General features: G+C 49.1%; 2 protein-coding genes across 6 annotated transcripts in view; one reads left to right on the forward strand and one right to left on the reverse strand.

Annotated features, from left to right (window-relative positions):
* Farp2 (FERM, ARH/RhoGEF and pleckstrin domain protein 2) overlaps positions 1-3,111 on the forward strand; it is an 84,844-nt gene extending 81,733 nt beyond the window's left edge. For 2 of the 4 annotated variants that reach the window (XM_051190837.1, XM_051190840.1), the window contains one exon: positions 68-497. In XM_051190837.1, coding sequence (XP_051046794.1) covers positions 68-215 — 148 coding nt within the window. In that variant the 3' untranslated portion in view covers positions 216-497. Of the gene's footprint in view, positions 1-67; positions 498-2,889 lie in introns of those variants that run through there. The other 2 variants (XM_051190838.1, XM_051190839.1) reach the window with 2 other exon arrangements.
* Stk25 (serine/threonine kinase 25) lies at positions 850-22,376 on the reverse strand. Of its 2 annotated transcripts, none has more exons than XM_051190842.1 (12): positions 22,234-22,376; positions 12,776-12,861; positions 7,751-7,981; positions 6,480-6,536; positions 5,659-5,767; positions 4,731-4,888; positions 4,456-4,641; positions 4,156-4,301; positions 3,754-3,868; positions 3,284-3,355; positions 2,099-2,235; positions 850-1,493 (listed from the first exon to the last, which is right to left on the reverse strand). In XM_051190842.1, the coding sequence occupies exons 2-12, from the start codon at positions 12,803-12,805 to the stop codon at positions 1,454-1,456; spliced, it is 1,281 nt and encodes a 426-aa protein (XP_051046799.1). In that variant the 5' UTR covers positions 12,806-12,861; positions 22,234-22,376; the 3' UTR covers positions 850-1,453. The 2 variants fall into 2 exon arrangements, with proteins under 2 accessions (XP_051046799.1, XP_051046798.1); XM_051190841.1 differs by lacking the exon at positions 22,234-22,376 and adding an exon at positions 13,024-13,201.
* Positions 22,377-22,809: the final 433 nt, after the last annotated feature.

Here is a 22,809-nt window from a genome sequence, read left to right on the forward strand (position 1 = left end):
CTAGCTGTGTTTACCACTCTCAGGAAGGCATGTGAGCATATGCCCACTGGTTTGACCCTTTCTACAGGTGGATGGAAGTCATTGAAAGGGCCAGCAGCTCACCGGAGAGACCCCCAAGTTTCACCCAGGACTGCTCCCATCTCTCTCCAGGGCTGGAGGCAGAAGTCAGAGAGAAGGAGGAATGTCCTTCAGCCTGCATGGACAAGAACCTATGACCGAGGCTTGCAGGGAGTGTAGGTATCATTCCCAGAGCTGAGCAAATACAGCCAGCCGTCTGCCCACCACATGATGGGAGGCCCTGGCGACCTCTGGGAGGGGCTCTGTCCTGCCCCAAACTCCAGTGAAGAAGGCTTATGACCACTGGGGCACATGCCTGAGATCCAGGAAAAGGAAATGAGGGTTCCTCAGTTTGTTCTGAGCGTAGCCTGGCTGAGGACTGGCCCAGACATCCACTTCTACCTGTAGCACCAATAGCCAAATTCACATTGCCTTAGACAAGCACTTATCCTTATTGATAAGCTCAGGGTTAGCAAGACAGGGGTGCGGCAAAAGCCACTCTGGTTCCCTTCCCACACACTGTCGAGACAATAGGAAACCAAAGACCACCACCCCACCACCCCAAGGCCTGGGAAGGTGGTGCCTCTTCTTATTAGTTCCTAGTATTTCTCATCAACTAGGGCAGGCCTATGACTCCTGTTCACTTATGGTACTTAAAATAAAAGGACATATCCCCACCCACCAGCATCCCCTCTGCCTTACCTTGTTCTCCAGCAGGCCACAAGAGACTATCAGGTTAGATGACAACATTTAGAAGGGACACTAGCTCAGAGGCTCCATCATCAGGATGTCTCCAATCCAGGTCTTTATTGAAATGGTAGGGCTTTCAATGCTCTATGAAACTAACACTTACTGTCAGAATACTTAGCAAGTTCAATTTTCTTGAAAAAAAAAAAAAAAAAAAAACAGGCCCAAAATATTCTGAAGGATTTGAGTACTCACGAGAACACACAGTACCTGAACTGACACCACAAGGCAAGTTATGACCATCTTGGACCCCTATAAGCCCCCAAGACAATATCCCTGGTGTAGGGTGAGAGCCAGAGCTGCCCAACAGTCTCTTTGATCCTCAGTCTAGCAGCTGCAGAGGCCCAGGATTCTAGGTCACAGCAGCCTCCCAAATTGCTACCCAGTTCTTCAAGGACTCCTGGCTGCCTACCACAGCCGCAGTCAAGCCAGGAGGTGAAGAGAGGTGTCGGGTAGCTGCTGTGCAGGGCAGCACACTATGGTGGGGCAGGAGGAGGGAACCTGGCTGGTGAAGCCCATGGGCTGGCAGGTCTTTTCAGTTGCAACACAGCACAAGAAGGCTTCCAAGCTAGTCCTTTTAGAGCTCAAAACAAAAAGCATTCTTCTCCTCTTCTCCCTCTCTGTAAGAGCAGTGCATTCAGTCAGGCATTCAGCGGGTAGATGTCAGATGGTTCCTGCTGTGAGAGAACCTGCAAGGGAAAGGTACCATTACCATCCTGGACACATACTTCAGATGTGCAGTTCACAGCATCATTCCCAGGTCCCAGGATAGGTGCTGACTAGATCAAACCTGCTGCTGCTAAGAACCAGCAGGGTGGGTCTCTCTTAGTGTGCAGGAACAGGATTCAGAGGACATGGGAGGAGGGACTGGTACACCTGGCTATAACAGCCTGGGACTCCTGAGCCTGTGGAGCTGTCGAGGAAGGGCCAGTGTCTGCCCTGTCTGTCCCTTCACAGACGTGAGTCAGCTCAGGTCTCCCCATCAATAGCAAACAAGTCCTCAGCATATAAGGTATCGATGCTGTTCCTGGGACACAGAACCTCTAGGAAGCCACCAAGTAGAAAGGTCAGAAGTCAGCTATACACAATGCTCTGTCACCAAGCCATTTTGTAGAATTCTGTCCAGACACTGCCTGAGACTGACGTCCAACCTTCATGCATAGCTCAAGGTTACAAGAGGCCCAATTGCCTCTCCCCAACTTCAAAGATACAGATGAGAGGGTATGCTAACCCTGAAAAAGGAGGACCAGCTCCCCCACAAGGAGGCCCTGCCAGGGTCAGCCACTGTGCTCACCTCTGCACGCGCTCCACCAGGTGCACCATCAGCTTGTCTGAGATGCCAGGACAGGACTCCTCAGCCAGGCTGAAGGCATTCTCTAGCTCCTCCAGGGCCCCCACGCTCCCACCACTCTGCTTGTGCTTCTCTTTGAGCTGCAGAGAGAACAGGAACCCAGCCGACATCTTACCTGAGGCCCACACCTGGAAGGAAGACCTACAGACCAATGGTGGCACTTCATGTGGGCCTGGGATGGGACTCTTGAGAACCCAGGTGACAGGAGAAGGGCCACAAAGGTCAGGACCAATAGCTTCTTACACACTCAAGGTCAAGAAGTCAAATCAAATGGACCCAGTCTCACTTTGACAGACAGCCCAGATCAGATGCCAAGCATCAGTAACCAATTCTGGGACCTCAAAACCCTGACAGCACTTCTACCTAAGGAGTCACTTTCTCAGCCCTGGGCAACACTGCATGCTGCCCATAACAGCCCTAAGTGGCTGTTACCCACGCTGTCCTCAGGGAGACTTAGCTATTTCCAGTCACCTACACCCTGTACTCCCACATTTGGGGCTCCAGGCGCTGTTGTAACCCACAATGGTGGGAAGATAAGCCTACAATGCATTTCTCTTTCTGTTTTTGTTTTTTCAAGACAGGGTTTCTCTGTGTAGCCCTGGCTGTCCTGGAAACTTGCTCTATAGACCAGGCTGGCCTCAAACTCTGCCTCCCGAGCACTGGGATTAAAGGTGTGTGCCACCACACCCAGCTTGCTGTGCTGTATTTCTGATGTTGGCTTTGACCTCCCTCAGCAGGCAACAGTGGCATACGTGACCACCAAGGAATCACCTCCCTGGCCTAGGACTAACCCAACATCAGTGATGCTTTGTCTTCCTCCACAGAAGAACCACGTGGAAGTTGGACATTGCAAAAACAGTCGTACTGTAATATCAGATGACTTTAGCAGTCTGGGAACACAAAAGGGCCCTGGCCAGGTCAGTTATTCCCACTAGTTTATGGTATGGTCCTTCTACTCAGGAAACCGGACACACAAGCCTGTGCATAACCAGCTGCAATAGACCAGGAAGTCACATGCATGAAGTCCAGGCTCAGGGCCCATTAGACACCACACTTTACTCTGCAGGGAGCTCCTCTAAAGAACAATGCTATTACCCCGCATGACCATACACTCAGGCCAACTCTCACCTCTCCAAAGACAGGCCGGACTAGCGTGGACAAGCACTGGGACCTTGGCTGTCTCTTGATAGGCTCAGTAGGCTGCAAAGGGGAAAGCAAGACACTAGGAACATGGAGATAAGAGGATCCCTTCCCTGCCTCCTCAATCACTGGCTTAAGCAGGTTGACAGAGTTAACCAAACTATAAGCCATCAGTTCTCATTAGGCCTGCAACTAAGCACCAGCAGACCTAGGCTTCAGCATGACTCCTAGCTAGCTCAATGCCACTCTGAGCTTAGAAACCACCTGCTCTCCTGTCCTTCCCAAGTCCTTTGTCCAGACCCCAGATATTAAGTATTTAAAAAGCCTAGGTCGAGGGCACTTTGGAGATGACTTCCTCAAAGCAGGACCCAGCCTGCAGTCCACATCTGCTGCCCCAGGGGAGTTGAGGCAGGGCTGGTACACACAGGCCAGTGCTCTGGCCCAGGGCATGAACAGACCTTCTGTGAGCTGTGCAGAGCAGTCCCCTTGTGCAGCTTGCTATGTGGACTTGGCCGGATGGTTGGGGGAAACGTCCAGATGGGACCCTGCTCCCCATCCTCAGCCTCGCCATCACTAAAGAGAATAAAGAATCAGAAGAGCTGACTGGAGACAGGGCTGGAAGTAACCATGGTGCCAAGGTACATCTGATCTCTGAGGCAGCCTCTTGGCCTAGGAGGCCCTAGGCCCCAGCATGTAGGTGACAGTTTAAGGGCCCTGCTCTTCAGCATGCAGTTCCTGCCCGATGTCAGCCCCCACCCCAGTAACTAGCTCTACCCTACCCCTGGAGGAAACCCTCCTGCCATCACAGCACCCAGGGAGCCTTCACTGACAAGAATAAACAAACAAACAAATGGTCCTACATGTCAGAATCCTCAGAACTGGACTCCTCGCCATGCCCCTCAGACTTCCAGCGCTTGTAGCGGTCTATGAGTTCAGTGAGAAAGGAGGTCTTCTTGGTGTAGCGTGTGATGAATTTGTGCTTCAGGAGCTCCTTGGCAGTGGGTCGCTGCCAGGAAGAGAGTCAGAGCTGAGTTCTCCCCTCACAACAGACGCAGGCAGGACAGGGAGGGAGGTGGAGGCTGGGCCCTGTCTCACCCCACCTTGACACCCTCCCTTCATAAGCTGGGGTGGGGTATGAAGCAAGTGGGGACAGGCCTTACGAATCGTGGGTCCTTATTGAGGCAGGCCTCTACAAACTCCTTGAAGGGTTTGCTGTGGTGGCCCTCCAACGTGGGTGGGTTATTCTTGGGAATCAAGAACAGGACTCGCATAGGGTGAAGGTCAGAGTTTGGCGGCTCCCCTTTGGCCAGCTCGATGGCTGTGATGCCCAGGGACCAGATGTCAGCCTAGACAGGGTAGCAGCACACACCGGACAGTTGTTACATGTAACATTCTGGGCTGGAGAGTGTACTCCCACTTCCCATCCAGGACTCACCTTGAAGTCATAAGCGGATTGCTTGATAACCTCAGGTGCCATCCAGAAGGGAGTACCCACGAACGTGTTCCTCTTGATTTGTGTATCTGTGAGCTGCCCAGCCACACCGAAGTCTGCCAGCTTCACATCACCCTGCTCGGAGAGCAGCACGTTGGCAGCTGCTCAATACATAACAGGTGGTGTCAGTCAGCCTTGACTCCTCAGCCCACCCCATTTAGCCCTGCATGCAACTCTTTCCCTACTGATGGGATGGTATCCCTGCCCCTGGGGACAGCAGCAGGGATGTCTTGGGACCTTGGTTTGTTTCTCTTGCCACTGTAGGCCAGTGGGCCACTGCTGACAGAAGCAGGCAAGCTGGGGGGACCTACAGGAGCAATTCCTATCTTTGCTCCAAGGTTTCCCTGTTTGCTTTTTCTGACAAACCCCAAAAACAGTGATATCCACATCATATCCAATCATAGTGACCTTAAATAACCAAAGAGTACAGCCAACAGGAATCAGGAAGTTCATCGCTGTGCCCACAAGGTCCCTCACTGTGACATAAAGGCTCAGCCATCCTCACCAAGTCACTTGTGGTGGGCTGGCCCGGCTTTGTGAGCCTTCATCAGGACTAGACTACAGAGAGTATGGCACAAACCCACACCTGATGTTGAGTCAAGGCTCTTGGCTGTGTACTAGGTGCACAACTGGTCTGCTTCACTATTCGAAGACTGAGATTATGTGGTGTGAGATTAGGAATCCCCTAGGTTCCATCCTCAATGTGGCCATTAAGAAAGGGAGTAAAATGCAGACAGACACACACCCCAGTTTCCAGGTGGCAGAAGGGCCCCTCACATCCCATGCCCTCAGCCACTACTATCTACTGGTTGCACATGCCCGTCTCTTTCTAGCTCACGCAGAAGCTGCGGCCACGCCCACCCCGCAGGACCTTTGATGTCTCTGTGGATCTTGCGCTCTGAGTGCAGATAATCCAGGCCCTTCAGGATCTCCCGCAAGATGGTGGCAATGTAGGTCTCCTCTAGTGGACCAGGTTTTAGCTGGAGAAAAACATCAGGGAAGAACTTCAGTGGTAGCTACCACAGACATACCACCACAGTTCCTGAGCCACCAACTTCTGAGTCCTTGCAGAAGGCTAGGCCTTTGTGTTCCTTAGTTCTGAAAGTTTCAGCTGTCAAAGATAACGGGGGAAGGAAATGGGGGTGACAGAGGCTGTCTCCAGAAAACATAAAATCTACTTTTAGCTAGGTGGTGGTGGCTCACACCTTTAATCCCAGCCCTTGAGATGCAGATGCAGAAGGGTCTTGGAGTTCCAGGCCAGCCTGGTATACAGAGCTAGTAGCCCAGGCTGTTATACTTGGCTGAAACCTTGTCTTAAAAAGGCAAAACACAAAACAAAAAAGCTATTTTTATCTTTTTCTGTGACTATAAAGATGAGAATAGGTTCTCAACCATGACACTGACCTTCTTATTTGTCTGGGACTTCTTTCTAACTGCCTATGCCCCCAGGCCAGTAGAGGCCCAAGACCATTTTCTCCATTAATCAGGGCAAGATAAATAGTAATTTGTTTTGGGAATTGATAATTCCTTATTAACATCTAAAGCACTAAGACAGTAGACAGGCAGCCCGAAAAAGCCCATAGGCCTAAGAATTTGCAGAGCAGTGGCTCCTGGGACCCTGAAAGACAACTTCTCCTCCCTCACCCACCACACACACACAGCAAGCTGCTCACTGCTTGTGCCTGAACTTACCAGGTCCAGTGCAGAGCCGCCACCCAGGTATTCCATGATAATCCACAGCTTGGTGCTCTGTGAGCAGAGATACATGTCAGTGCCTGGGCAGCAAATGAGGGAGGCATACCAAAGTGTGGAGTCCACAGGCCAAGCCCCTCTAACTCCACCAAATGATGTCGGCTAGGAGCTTAGGCCACACAGAAACTGTACCAGGCTAGTTCCTGCCAGGAACCCAATAGGAAAAAGGTAGAGCCAGGTAAGGTGGTAATGCCTATAATCCCAGCACTTGGGAGGATCAGAAGTTCAAGGTCAGATTGGGCTACAAGACCTTGTGTTTTTAAAAGGGGAAGAAGGAATAAAGATGGCTTGGCAGGTAAGAGCACCTGATGCTATTTCAATTCCCAATACCAGCATCGTGTGGTTCATTAAGGGCTTTAACTTCAGTTCCAGGGAAATCCAACACCCTTTTCTGTCCTCCTCAGGCATGCACGTACATATATATATATATATATATATGTATGTATGTATGTATGTATATATATATATACACACACACACACACACACACACACATACACACATACACACACACACCTAACACATATAGGTAAAAATAATAGTATTTGTTTAAAAGAAGGGCCAAGCCAAGGCACTTTGATCCCAGCACTTGAGTGGCAGGTGGATATCTGTGAGTTCAAGGCCAGCCTGGTCTATATAATGAGTTCCAGGAGAAACAGAACTACATAATGAGACCCTGCCTTAAAAACAAAACACACACACACACACTAAGCAAAAAAAAAGGAGGCATACACCTTGATTCCATAACTTAGAGACATAGGCAGATCTCTTGTGAGTTCAAGGCCAGCCTGGTCTGCAGAGACCCTGTCCAGGGATAGGGGCAGGGGAAAAAGTCTCACCGACTGCCCAGCTACCACACCTCTGATCAAACACTTGGTGGACAGACAAAGTGCCCAGAGCAGTAGCTAAGTCTACTTCAATAGCCCAAGTGCCCTTCTGGCCCTCAAAGTACTGCCACAGCAGGGACCCCTTAGACTGTGCCTAACAGTACCCACAGATAAGACGGACAGCTGAGTCATTATGACCAGTTAGAGCCTCCTGACTTGTGGACTGGCACTTCTCAAGAGAACAGACTTTTATGGGAAGCTAGGCTGGGGAGGGAACCCATAGGCCCAGCAGTGCCTTTCTCTGCTCTCCTCTACCTTGGAGGAAACAGAAGAAAACCTAGCACAGAGCCTTCAGTGAGCCCCCATCGCCCCTCTTCGCAGCACCTTCAGGTAGGAGCCAAAGTAGCGGGTGATGTAAGGGCTGTCACACTGGCTGAGCACAGTGATCTCCTGCTGGATGTCCTCAATCTCATCCTCCGCCTCTTCCAGGTCAATGATCTTGATAGCCACCACCTCCTTGGTGTGGTTGTCGATGCCCTTGTACACCTCCCCAAACGAGCCCTTGCCAATTCGGTCAAGCTTGGTGAAGAGTTCCTCTGGATCCACACGAGAATGCTACAGAAGCCAAAAGGAGCAGAATGTTGAGACAGCACTCACTAGAGGAATTGCTTGAAGGGGGCTGTCTGCTGACTGAGAGCCTGGACCACTGCAAGGAGCTAAAGCGAACTCACCTCAATCTTTTTCTGGCTTCTTTATCCCTTGTTCAGAAACCCTCAATGTAACTCTCCAAGTGACACCATATTCAATAGACTTGATACAGTGAATCAAATGTATCATAGTCTCAGCTCAAATGTATCTTTAGAATCAAATGTCTTAGGCAATACCACATCTCAAAGTGCCTTCATCAGTTGTCTCACAGAAAGCCAGGCCAAGACCTACCAGGAGTGACAGGTAGGAATGTGTGTGTGCAAGAGGGTATTTTAAAACTCATTTTACTATAAATCTAAAACTGTTCTTAAAAAAAAAAAAAACAGTTAAAAGTAATGGACTGGAAAGATGGCTTGGTGGTTAAGAGCACACTCTGCTTTTACAGAAGACTGGAACTCAAATCTCACTGCCTACAACCTTAGCTCCAGGGGTATCTGAGGTCTCTGGCCTTGGAGAGCAACTACACTCACATGTGCATAGCCCCCATAATTTAAAAATAAAATTCATCCAGGCATGTTGACATATGCCTTAACACCCAGCACTCAGGAGGCAGAGGCAGTCAGATCTCTGAGTTTGAGACCAGCCTGGTCTACAGAGTGAGTTCCAGGGGGGAAAAAAAAAAAACCGACTAAAGAAAGGCATTAAAATTTAGCAAAGCAAACTTAACTTTTCTACACTCCTAAAAGCCTCACCCATTAAAGTACTTCTCCACTCCCAACACCCTCTAGCCAGCTACTCTCACACCAGCACTGAGTTGAACCCTTTCTCAGACGTTTAATTCTACATCCTAAACACAGAAACCTGTCCTAGACAGCCCTAGATTTAACCGGTGAGACCTTATCCCTGCTGAACCAACCTGGTGTAAAGACCAGTACCCTACAAGTGAAGAACCCAGAGGCAAAGGTGTGTCCTCTGTCCAAACCACACTGGGTTTTGAACCAGGGCTGTCTCCAGGAACTGAGATGGTCCCAGGCTGCCCAGAAAAGGAAGAGAGCAGTAGAGCTTCTCCCAGGACCACCACTGACTGGCCCTACCCTTGCCTGTGATATCCAGCAGACTGGAAAAGAACATGTCCTCCATACCACTGGCCAAGCTGGCTCAAGACCTAAGAAGGGGAACACTGAGTCTTATCCAGCTTTCCAACCCTGATAGGTTTCACCTCCATTAGAAAATGGTCCCCCAAAAGGACATCCCCCAAACAGTATTTTGGTGCCTATTAAAAGGAGCCCAAATAAGGCTGGTAAGATGGTTCTTCTGGTATAGGCACTTGCCATCAAGACAACAACCTGAGTCTGATTCCTTAGACCACATGATCGGAGAGAACTGACCAACACATACATGACATGGTACATACATGGGAAGGTATAGTTTTTTTAAAGGGGGGGCTAGGGAAATAACTCAGTGCACTTGCCTAGCATGCCCAAGGCCTGGGGTTCAGCTCCCACATGGTGTGTGTGTGGGAGGGGGAGCAGGGAACAAGACTCAAAAAGGCAAAACCACACTTATTTATAACTGTGTAAGTGCTGATGCTCAAGTCCCTCTGTGCTTAGGGAAGAGCTTGTCTAGGTGTTTACCCTCCCTGTTCCTAAGGACCCTGTGCTCCAAGAATGACATGGCTGCCTGCTTCCCTGAGGCCTAACAGCTCCAGCCTCTTCTCTGCAAGCAAAGCAATTGGTTTCAGAGACCTGACTTAACCCATCTGAGACAAAACTGCCAACTAGCTACATTCCTAAGGTTTTTGACCGTGAAAGAAGTAAAGGGGACACAAAGAACTACACCCCCAGCCCTTGACAGCCAAGAGCTGCAGAACAAGATGAGCTAGAGCAAAGGGGTTTGGGGAACTGCTCCCGGGACAAGGGCAGGATCAATGCAGATCCCTCCAAGCAAAGCTGCCTCCAAGGGGCCTGAGTATGTGCCATAGTGCCATGGCGTGCCCAGAGCATGCAGTCTGAGCAGCTAGCAGTAATAAACATATGTACCCTACTTTGCCCAGTAGTTAAGAACACTAGGGTTTGGTTCCCAACAACCCACATGATCTCAAGCACTTCCCACATGTGATGCACACATACATGCATGCATGTACTCACACATACACATAAAAGTAAATAAATCTATTTAAAAAAAAAAAAAAAAAAAAAAAAAAGAAGGAAGGAAGGAAGGAAAAGAAAAAGACCAAGACCAGAAGATGGCTCAGTGGGTAAAAGCACTTGGTGAAGCCTAACAACCTGGGTTTGATCCCTGGACCCACACGGTAGGAGAGAACCAACTCCCATAAGTGGTCTTCTAATAGGTACATTACACACCTACTCATGCATAAATAAATGGAATCCTTAGAACTGGCAACCAAATCCTAAGACCAGTCCTCACTGAGCAGCAGTAGATGCTTGGAGCGGATCTGATGCCTGAAGTCCCGAAAGGCCACACTGAGATTTGGCCAGACAGGGAAAGCTGAGTGCTGCGTGAGGTCCCTTAGGCTTCACTGGCCAGAGAGTAGTGTTTGCCCCCAGGCTCTCCTACCTAATCACATGTTCAAGTGAAATGCCAAGAAAAAATTCTCTCAAGTGTGGCTGATAAGTCAGATACCTTAGCTGTTCCTGACTGGCACTGGACCCAAGCCGGATCAGAAATAAACACTCCAGGCCATGCACTCTCTCTGCACACTCATCAGTGTATGGACCACAGGCAAAGGTATAAGAAAGAGATCAGTACAAAACTACTCAGTCTTCTGACACTTCCTGAATGGGCAGTAACCACTTGATTCCTGCTCAAAGCCAACCCTGAAAGCCAGGTGCAGGATAAGGTCCATAGAGCAGACCTTTTTCTGCCTGATTCTGCTCCAAGAGGCCCCAGAACACTTCCACAAACCTTCCTCCTGCCACTTAGTGACCACTGTTCCCATCTTAGACTCCAGGAGGTTTAGCTGATGACTTGAGGTCTTATCACTGGTTCCTCCAGTGCTGCTAAAGCAGCCTAAGAACATTTGGAAGGTGCAGAATCATGACCCAGGGCCACCATCCCTCCGACTCAGACACCATGTCATTCTACACCGCTCAGCCCTTCACTTGGGGAAAACTAGAGTCACAATTGGTCCACCACAGCCCAAGAAGGGTATGCTCAGACCAGGCATTCATTCACCACTGCCTCAGAGAATGAGAAAACAGTAGACCCCAAAGCCAGAGTTCTAGGTTTTCTGCAAGGAAGGAGATAACCTCACTCTTCAAAGTCCATGCATTTTCGATACCTACAACTGTGGACCAGACAGCCTTAGCAGAAACAGTATGGAGATAGGAGCCTTCTTGGCATGGTTCTGACTCTTTATTTGCATAGCTGCTGAAGCATCCTTAGGCCCACCCCAGTTGGTCAGACAGCTAGGCAGCATCCTGATCTGGATGGCTCAGATTTCTCTTCTGAACAGGATGAGCTGTAGACCATCACTCAAGCCATTTAACTGGCTCTGTGCAATTGAGACCCATACCGTCCATTCACTCCTAGGGATGTTATATATAGAACTTCTTGTGTGTCTGCCAACATGCCTGCTGTGTGTCACACCCCAAAACAAACAAACAAACAAACCAAGAGGAGCAACCCAACACACCCTCAACTACCACCACACAATAACCACCTGGTTTTTCCAGGGATGGAACTGGCCAGAAGAAGGGTAATCTCACACAGAAATGCAGGCTATGGAGCAAAGCAGAACCCTTACCACACAGAGGAGCAGTTTCATAGGACACCATAACAGCCATGTTGGGAGAAAATAGCCCTACAAAGGTTTTGTGTTATTTTCAAAAGCCAAGTGTGTCTAGGCTGAACATAACTTCCCCCAAAAAATAAAGAGGTGCTTTCTCTCTTTGAGAAAGGTCCCCTAGCCATCATCCCTCTACTCCTTCACAGTTCACAGCTCCAAGTTGTCACCCTGGGACACAGGAGCTAAGCCTCTTAAAAATAAACTAGAGGCAGGTTATTCTCTTGGTATGTTATATAATTAGAGGCAAAATGTCAAACACACACACACATTCAAAATGTGTTAGCTTAATTCAGCATCAGTTAGCAAGCCCAGGATCCCATCTGTCAACAGCTGGGCCGAAAGCCCTACCCCAACAGCTGTGAATAGTCTTCCAGGCTGGTTTGGCTTCCTCCAAGGAGCCCTGCCTCCAGTTCCTGCCCACAAGCAGCGGACGGACGCGCTTCCTGTCTGCACACCCAGTTCTCAAGGATTCAGGGGAAAGGGGGGCGGGGGAGGGCAGGCTGCATGTCCTCAAGAGCTGATTCCCTCTCTGTGCAACTGTCAAGCCTAAGCCTGACGAAAACGAGCCCTTAAAAAGCAAACCCCACAGCTACAGCCACCAAGGCAGTGTGCTCCACTTCACTAACGGCTGTCTGTCACATCTGCTTTGAAATGGGGGTGGGGGGGGTCCAGAGGACAAACCCCCGAGCCCTGGAACCCTAGCCGCCTCATCCTTCCGTGTTGGGCTTACATCCCGTCAGCCTAGAAAGAGAAGTCCATCTTCTGGAGGCGCTCGGAGCCGGGGTCCAGCAGGTTCCGCCCAGGGCGGGCTCCTGCACCTGTGCACGCCAGCTCCCGTGGGTCTCGTCCTCCGCCGGCGATGGCTCGGCCGCACAGGCCACAGCGACCCGCCTCCCGCCCGGCGCCGGCGCGACCAGTCCGCCCCCCCACGAACCGCCGCCGCCCACACTCACCTGGTGCGCGAAGCCCCGGAGGTGAGCCATGTCCCCGCTGACGTGACCGGCCCGTCGCCGCCGCTCCGCCCGCTCGCCTCAAGCACCTGCGAGAAACCGCAGGCCGCCTGATCAACAGCAGCCCAGGCACCGGCTCCGTGGAGTCCCTCCACCCGCGACCTCCGGTCCCGCGCCCAGGGCCCCTGACCCGCCCTCAGGGCGTGCCCGGGCCCCCAAACTGCCAGGCGCGGCCCGCTGGCGGCGCCCACCTCCCGGAGGCTCCATCCCGGTCTCCCGGCCCGCTTCGCAGTCCCCACGGCGGCTCACGCCGCAGCTCGGTCGCCCGGAACGCCCAGGCCTCCCTGCCCGTGAGGTGGAGGCAGCAGCTACGAGCAGGGTGTCGTGGCGAGCGCGAGGCTCTGTGGGACTAGGAGTCCCGCCGCCCGCCGGGTACCCCGGGCCCGCGAGCTTGAGACTACAAGTCCCAGCTGGCTGCGCGGCAGGATGCGGAGTCGCACGGGTGCTCTGCGGCCCTGAGGGTGCCCGACTACAAGTCCCAGCGGGCCATGCGGTGGGGGCGGGCAGATCGGATTGGAACCTTGAGTTGGGTTCCTCGGGGGCTGACCCTCCTGTTAGACCCCTCGGTGTGCCCGGTGCGGCGCGTGCGCAGTTGCCAGGAAGCTTTCCAGGCCTTTCAGACCTTCTCCCTTTCCCCGAAGCTGTTACCAAGCCTGGATGCCAAGCGAGTCTGCACTCACGTTACCCTCAGGTCCTGGTGTTCCAGCTTTAACCACAGTGTGACATTCTTGTCTACACACACACACACACACACACCCCTCCCCTAAAAGAGTCGCTCAACACAGCTCATTCTTTGGGCAATGCTTCTCTTCTGCCTCAGTTTCCCTATCTGTAATGGTGTAATCATAGGACCCTAGGATGAGTCCTGATTCTGGGAAGACAGCTGTGGCCCCGGTGGGGTTTCCCAAGGGTGGAAGATGCTCTCTGTCCTGTGAAATCGGCGGGGGGGGGGGGCTTGGGGGGAGGGTAGTTGTTATGAGTGACCAGGTCCGCAGTGTCCACCTCTGTACAGTTTTGTAGTGTGCACAGGGGAGGAGATTTGCCTCCATACTGTGTCCATTCTACTGACGCAAAATCTGCGATGGCTCAGTGTTGTGGAATTTTAGTTGAAGACGTGTTAACATTGGTTTATGCTGTGGAACATTTGTTTAATGATGCAAAGACGTGTTGCATTCTTTCATGTTGCACTTGTTTAAGTCTATGAAGCTGTGTTACTTGGCCTGTCTGAAACACCCGATTGGCCTAATAAAGAGCCCTAGGCATGAGAGGGATAGGCAGGGCTGCTGGGCAAAGAATAAGTAGGAGATAAAGAGGGAGGAGCAAGGAGAAAGCTCCTCCCTCTTTAGCAAACAGCCAGCCACACAGGCAGACAGGGAATAAGAAGGGCGGGGGGAAATGTACAGAAATACAGAAAGGTAAAAGCCCACAGGCAAAAGGTAGATGGGATACTTAAAGAAAACGATGGCCCAGTATTCATAAGAGTAAGTCTCTGTATGATAATTCAGGAGCTGAGTAGCTCCCCCCCCCCCCGCAAAGAATAAAGAGTAAAAAAACAAAAAAACAAAAGAATTCAGTGCAAACCACAGAGCCTCCCCATTCTCACACTGATAAGGGCTTTTTGTTTCTGCTCCCTGGTGGATTTTCTTCCTGGGCACCATCCTGGGGCGTTCTCACATCTTGCATCTAAGACAGCACCTTGCATTTCCAAACTCCACTACATCCTGACAGATTATTTGCTGTGTTGCTCCCCAGGAGAAAGCAGACTTCCAGCAAACACGTAGCATCATGCTCTGCCCCCAGGCATAAATAATAAGGGCAAAGATTTCTTTTTTAGTCCCCCTGAAAAGGACCACCTGTGGTGTGGCCTTCAGGACAGCCTGACAGTATGGGTTCCCTACCTGGCCCTACTGTAGCTAAGTCTGGAAATTGTCAAGTCCTACTCAATTTTTTAGACTTACTTATGAGCATGTGTGTGTTGGGCCACATGTGAACGGATACCCACTGTTGCAGGATAAATCTTTTGAAACACTGTGAAGTTGTGTCTGTTTTACCTCCTCTGCCTAAGGCACCTTCCAGTTGGTTTAATAATGAGCTGAATGGCCAATAGCTAGGCAGGAAAGCTAGTAGGACATCTGTGGAGAGAGAACAACTCAGGAAGAGTCTGAGAGGCGGAGATTTTGCCAACCAGACAAGAAGGAAGTCGGATGTATGGTACTGAGGAGAGGTAACAAGCCTCATGGCAGAATGTAGATTAATATAAACAGCAAGTTGGGAACAAGCCTAAGCTAAAGCTAAGCTTTCATAATTAATAAAAAGTCTCCGTGTCATTATTCATGGACTGGTTGTCTAAAGAAAGACCTGTTACACCCTTTGCTGTTAATATGTTTCTTATGGAATTCTGAGGCTTCCAGCACATTTCCTACCAATAGCTGACCAATTTCATCATCTTGTGCTAGACTTCCTGATAGACCTGTATGGAATCTGATATGTGTTGTATGCTAGGGATGATTTTGCAAATGCAAACTTGTGGCTCACAGTGTGATTGAATACCCTGCAGCAATGAATGAATGAATGAGTGAATGAATAGATAGATAGACAGACAGACAGACAGACAGACAGACAGACGGGGCTGGAGAGGTGACTCAATAGTTCAGAACACCTACTGCTCTTGCAAAGGACCTGAGCTTGATTTCCAGCATCAAGTTGGGTTCTAGCTGGCAGCTACAACTGCTTGTAGCTCCAGCTCCAGGGGATCCAATGCCCTTTTCCGGATTCTGCATGCTCTTCATCATGGGGTTGGGCAGGAAGGACAGGAAGATTGTATGTGTCAGCTCAGACATTATAACAATATGCCAAAGCCTGGTTAGTCACCTTACGACAAAAAACTCTATTCCCCACAGTTCTGAAAGCTGAGAATGCAAACAGAAATGCTGGATGCTCTGCTTCTGGCTAGCTAAACCTTCTCACTACATCCTCACAGGACTGAAAGGGAGTGGGCTCTGGCATCTCTCAAACAAAACTAATCCGGTCATTGTCTCCACCCTGAGACCTTACTTAGCTTCACCTCTCATAGTCTCCATTTCCAAATACAGTCTCTTTGAGACTCAGGATGTCTTAGTTAGGGTTCTATTTCTGTGAAAAGACAACTCTTATAAAGGAAAGCACGTCACAGGGGCTGGCTTACAGTTCGGATATTTAGTCCCTTGTCATCACAGCTAGAAGCATGGTATGCTTCTAGCATGCAGGCACACATGCTGGAGAGGTAGCTGAGAGCTCTACGTCTGTATACACAGACTGCAAAAAGAGAGTGAGATGCTGGGCCTGCCCCCAGTGACACACTTCCTCCAACGAGACCACATCGACACCAACAAGGCCACACCTGATAGTGCCTACGAACTTACGGAGGCCATTTTCATTCAAATCACCACACAGGGCTTCATCAGATGAGGTGAGGAATGAGGCACAGATCAGGCCAGAGCAAGGGTTTAACTAATGAAACAAGGCAGAACATTTTTATCGACTAATAACTGGAAGATACACAACCTTGCTTGCCTCTGCCAGTCACCAGCCCAACCTAATTCAATGGGAGAAAGCATCAAAAGCCTTCCAGGAGTGTGAAATCTTAGGGAGACTCTGCTCAAATCTCAATCACATTGTGAGAACATGGGACGTTTGGCATTTATTAGAGTGTTGGAGATGGGTCTCACTGGACAGGTAAACACTACCACTGAGCCACATCCTCTGTCCTGAAGGTAATTTTGGAAAGCCTTCTCTAGCAAATATGCTGAACTATGGTGAGGATGTTTTGTTGTTTATCCCAGATCAGCAACAAATAATGTCTTCCTTCATTCACAAATAATGTCTTCCTTTATTCATAAATAATGTCTTCATTCATAAATAATGTCTTCCTTCATTCATAAATAATATCTTCCTTAATTCCTCCCTCCCTCTTCTTTCTTCCTTCCTCCTTTTGACAGGGTCTCACTAGGTAAACCAGCCTCAAATTCACAGAGTTGCAACTGTCTCTGCTTCCCAAGTACCAGGATTATAGGTGTATGCCAGCATCACAGCCAGTCTCTCTTTGGACTGCCAACTTCCAAACAATGATATGCAGACTTTTTAATTCATTATGAAAGCTCGGCCTTAGCGTAGGCTTATTTTAGGCTCGTTGGGAATAAGCCTAAGATAAGGTGGAGGGCAGTGGTGACGCAGGCCTTTAATCCAAGAACTTGGCGGAGGCAGGGGGATCTCTGTGAATTCAAGGAAAGCCTGGTCTACAGAGTGAGTTCCATGACAACTTGGGCTGTTACACAGAGAAATCCTGTCTTGAAAAACAAAGCCAAAATGCAGGTTGAAAAAATAAAAATAGGGTGGAGAATGACAGAGGAAGATATCCAATATCAACCTCTGCCCTCTACATGCACGTGTGTAAGCATGCACACACACACCCATGCGCACACTTGAGTACACATGCACACATGGGCAGATGCATGCACACATGCATGCATGAACACACACATATGTAAGCACATGAAGATTTTTGAGACTTCATGCCTACAGTGCATTCTTTCTACCCAGCCTTTATTAGCTATCACCTCTACATCAGGTGTGACTGGAAGGTTTTTATATACTAGCTAAGAACTTCCAGACTTCCAGAAAGGCATGAAGGCTCCTAAAAGTGCCCTCCGAGGGTCAGCAGCATAAATAAAAAGCAACTCCCCTACAGCAACCCAGTAAAACTGCACAGCTCCAGGGATAAAGAGATCATATCATGCAGGATGACAGCCAGAGAGAAACTTCAATCTATAAGGGAGCAATAATCTCCTTAGAAATACCAAGGGCAACACAGTGGTGCGGAGGTGCGACCCAGGGCGGGGACAGCGATAAGCAAGAACTCTGCCAGTGGCCCATAACCCCAGCCATAACTTGTGCCTTTTAGGGGTCTATGCAGGTCCTTTGTCTAGTGCTGTTAGGCTACTTAAGAGATTTTGCTATTGTGTGAGACTCTCTCTCTCATAGTATACATGGCTTGGATCTATATTTTCCCACTTCACAGCCATGGGCTTCCTCTTCTTTCTGATAATTTCCCATGCTATGCATAAGCTCTAAACACACACACAGAGACCATACACACACATACACACACATACACACACACACATACACACACATACACACACACACCTTGAATTTCTGATATTCCTGCCTTGTCTCCTGAGTGTTAGGTTTAGAAGACTTGCACTATCATGCCTGCTTTATGTATTGCTGGGGATTTAACCCAGGTCCCATTTGTCCATTTTTGCTTTTAGAATGACATTCAAAGACATCATTACCATGGCCAATGACTGTAGTGATATATTCACCCCCCCACACACACACACCTGAACACTGACCATGCCCTTTTGGGTATGGTCACAGGTTCGGACATGACTGGAAAAGATTGATTTAGGGCTCAGAACCCCTTCAGGACTTGCAGAGTATCAGAGTGGCGGGGTCTGCATCCTTGGGGCTGAAGCAATGCAATAGTCATTTGTTTCCTGTGTAAGTCATTTTCTCCTAATAAACTCCACGTCATCTTACTGATCAAGCGCCCTAATTTCCACGCCTATAAATGAAAGGAAGACTTCCCTACGACTTCTAGAAGTCCTGTTGTTTCAAGATCAGGTCTGTAAATCTTTGGTCTATTTGCTATTGGCTTCTGTTCATCGTATGTGGCAAGGATACAGCTTTTTCTTTAACATGTGGCCATCCATTTTCTTAGCACTGCTTGTTAAAGACACTGCCTTTCCCTCTTGTGTTCCTGGGCCTTTCGTTGAAGACAAGACTGATTGTTGATCAGGGCTTCACCATGTGCCAGCATCAAGATGCTGGCACATGGTGAAGCCCTCCTACTGCATTATTCTCCAATGGGAGGCAAGGAAGCAGAAAGAAGAGAGCTGAGTGTCACTCTATGTAGGCTCCCAAAGAACCGGCATGGAGACTCAATATTAATTATAATGCTCAGCCAATGGCTCAGGTTCATTACTAACTAGCTCTTTCAACTTAATTAACCCATTTGTATTCATCTACATTCTGCCACATGGTGGTACCTCCCTTTCATCTTGCACCTCCTGTTTCCTCTCCATGTCTCTCTGACGACTCCTCTGACTCCCCCTGCCGACTCCTCTGACTCCCCCTGCTTCCCGGTGTCCTTAGTCTGGTTTTTCCCACCTAACCTTGTCCTGTCCAGCTGTTGGCCAGCCAGCTTCTTTATTAAACCAATCACAGCATAATTTACACTACTCCAGCTCTATTGGCATTAGTCCATTCATGCGCATGGAACCCTCACAGCCCAATTGCTGCTTGAAGGCCTTATCTCTTGTTACTATTGCAATGGTAATTAAACTTCAACATGAGTTTTGAAGAGGATAAACATTCAAACCACAGAAACTATGTATTTGTAGTTTCCCCCCTCTGGGCTTTTTCTGTTCCATTTGTCTGTGTGTCTTTTTTTACTCTAACACCTAACTGTTTTGATTACAATAGTTTAGAACTATGGTTTGCAAATGTCTCCAACTTCCATGCTTTTTATTTTTTCAGATTTCTTTATTTTCTGTGTATGAGTGTTTGGCTTGTACATATGTATGTGTACATATGTATGTGTCTGTTGGGAAACTCACTTAGGAGCACTTGCTGTGCCAAGCGGTGGTGGCGGTGGTGGTGGTGGTGGCGGCGCACGTCTTTAATCCCAGCACTCAGGCAGAGACAGTCAGATCTGACCAGTCTGATCTACAGAGCCAAGGCTACACAGAGAAACCTTGTCTCAAATAATATTAATAATAACAATAATAATAATAAACCATATATATCATATACACTAACCCTATATATATGTGTATATATGGTATTTATAATATTTATTAGAATGACTTGAATGACTTACAGGCTGTGGTCCAGCCAATCCAACCATGGCTAATTGTGAATAGAAAGTCCAAGAATTCAACAGTTGCTCACCATGAGGCTGGATGTCTCGGCTGGCCTTCAGGATATGCTTGGAATCCCAAAGAAGTAGGCTCTAATGCCAGGGAAGGAATGGGCTTGCTAGTGCGGCAAGAGCAGTAGGCAAAGAGCAAAAGCTTTACACAGGCTTCCAGCAAAGGCGTGGTCCAGAGCACAGGTGGGTTTTCTCAGCTCCAGTGATCTGGATTGAAGGCCTGTCTTCCTACCTCAAAGAGCCACATTAGAAGTGGATCGTCCTACTTCAGAGGAAGCAAAAATCCCTCACAGTTGTGCCCTCCATTTGGGTTTTAATTAATTCCAGATGCAGTCAAATTGACAACCAAGAATAGCCATCATACTGACTCTAGTCGCTTTTGATTGACAGCTTTACCCTCCCCCCCCCCCCATCTGTTACTCCCTTGCAGCCCCCAGGCAAGAGTATAGAGGAGAAGCCTAGCCAGAGAGTCTGCCTGCTCTCCTTCCTGGAACCCAAAGCAGGCCAGGAGAAAGGCATGGTCCTCAGCCCCACACACTGAGGAAAGCTGGGCACTCGCCATCCCTTCTCCCCCTTGATCCCCAAAACTCGGTCACCCACGGGACATAGGATTAAGGTTAGCTCGCATGAGAAATGTAAAAACTACAAATAAAATTTCTATTAAAGCATTGAGTCTCGGAATTAAAAAAGGAATAAAGGAAGGAAGGAAGGAAGGAAAGCTCTGAAGCTGAGTTGTTTACACACTCTATTATCTCATTTTTCTCTTGGAGCAGCTGCTATTGCCAGCCCCTGGGGGCTTTGAAGAGCCCCCCAGTCACACACAGAAGTGCACACAATGGCATCTCGTGCTCTCCCCTCTGCACAGCACACACAGAGCGCCTCACATCACACATGCCAGATCTTCCTGACAACAGAGAGGATTCTAAATCTAGGCCAATCGCTATGGATAGAACTGATCTCCATGATGAACCTGGGGTGTGTCCTGACCTCTGCTCTCCTGTGACCCCCGTGATGATGTCACATGAAAGCACAGGAACATTTCCTGGAAGGGAATCTCTGAGTCAATGGGTGCAAACATCTGAAATGTAAAAGGGACATTGCCTTCCACAGAACTCACATTCCTGGAAGGTGGGGTCCCCACGCCCCTGAAACAGCAGTCCCGTTCTTAGTGCTTCCGCATTCCAGCTCATTTGGCTCTCACACTTGGGAGGAGAGTTTGTTATCACCCTGAGCCATGGCAGAAGCTGCCAGCATGTTCAAGGCTTCCTTATAGACAGAGCTCATAAGTCAGCAGCAATGTCCAGACCACCGCCTAGCGCTGGCTTTCCGTTTTGAAACGGCTAGCCTGAAATGCACAGTGAAGAACGATGAATGATGATGATATGCCAAACAAAGTGAAAGGTGAAGGCCAATATCTGAGGTTGCCCTTCGACCTCCAGACCAAGGAACATGCATACCTGAACTCACACATGAATAAGTGCGAACATACACACCAATAAACAAAACAAGCACACACACAAGCATTCACACACACACAAGGCCGGGTGAAGTGTGTGCTTTGCCATCATGACGACCTGAGTTCAGACACTCAGCCCTCACATGAAAGCTGAACATGTAACTCCAGTGCTGCCTGGCAGGGACAGGTAGATCCCTGGGGCACACTGGCCAGCCATCTAGCTGAAAGCCCAATGGCCAGGTTCGCTGAGAGACCCTGTCTCAAGCAACAACGATGGGGAGGAGGAGAGCTTGCTGAGCTTCAGGAGGCTCCGATTTCACTTCCTGGCAAGTGGCTGACTTGCCAGTGCTGACCCGCCAGTGACAGCAGCTCCAGAGGACCTAATAGGCTCTTCTGGCCTCCAAGGGCGGCACCCCCCCACCCCCCACAACGTGGCATACGCTGGCAGAGAGATTCACATATATATGTAAATAAGGATGAACATTCTTTAAATGAAATGGGGAGACAATTGAAGAATCTAGACTGCCTGCATGTACTCATACATGTAAGTGCAGATGCACCCACCCACAGACAAGCACACATACAAAACAGAGCACAGAGAGATCTCGACACACACCCCTACATACACAAGAGAAAAGAGAACCCACAGAATGGGAGAACATATTTGCAAATCATATGCCTGATAAGGTTTAAGGTCCCAAACATACAAAGAACCGCAACTGAGTAATAACATGTTAAACTAAAATTCAAATGGGCAAAGAACTTAAGCAAACATTTCTCCAAAGAAAATAAACAGATAACCTACTGTATTAGTCAGAGTTCCCTAGAGTAACAGAACTTGCAGAATGAAATCTCTCTCTCTCTCATCTCTCTCTCCCTCTCTCTCTCCACACACACACACACACACACACACACACACACACACACACACACACACACACACAGGATTTATTAGAATGACGAATGACTTACAGGCCACAGTCTGGTTAATCCAACAATGGCAGGCTATGGATAGAAAAGTCCAAGAATCCAGCAGCTGTTCAGTCCATGAGGCCAGATGTCTCAGGTGGTCTTCAGGATACGCTGGAACCCCAAAGAAATAGGCTGTAATGCCAGTTGAGGATCGGGCTGGTTACTGAGGCAAGGGCAAAGAGCAAAGGCTTCCTGCTTCCTTGTCTTATATAGGCTTCCAGCAGAAGGTGTGGTCCAGAGTGAGGTGGGTTTTCCCAGCTGAAATGGTCTAGATTAAAGGCCTGTCTTCCCACCTCAAAGATCCACATTAGAAGTGGAAAACTCCCTCACAGGTGTGCCAAGTATTGGGTTTTAGTTAATTCCAGATGTAGTCAGGTTGACAAGCAAGATTAGCCATCACACCTTTTAAATCAAGATTAAAAAAAAGGACTGGACAACCAAGTTTGGTGGCTCCCCTCTATAGGTCCAGTCCTCAGAAAGCTGAGGCAGGAGGATTACCTGTGGCACAGATGGAGACCGTGTCTCAAGGAAGGGTGTGTTAGGGTCAGGGCCTGGAGGAGTAACTCGGTTGATAGG

Source organism: Phodopus roborovskii, unplaced genomic scaffold (genome assembly GCF_943737965.1).
Source record: "Phodopus roborovskii unplaced genomic scaffold, PHOROB, whole genome shotgun sequence".
Lineage (NCBI taxonomy): Eukaryota > Metazoa > Chordata > Mammalia > Rodentia > Cricetidae > Phodopus > Phodopus roborovskii.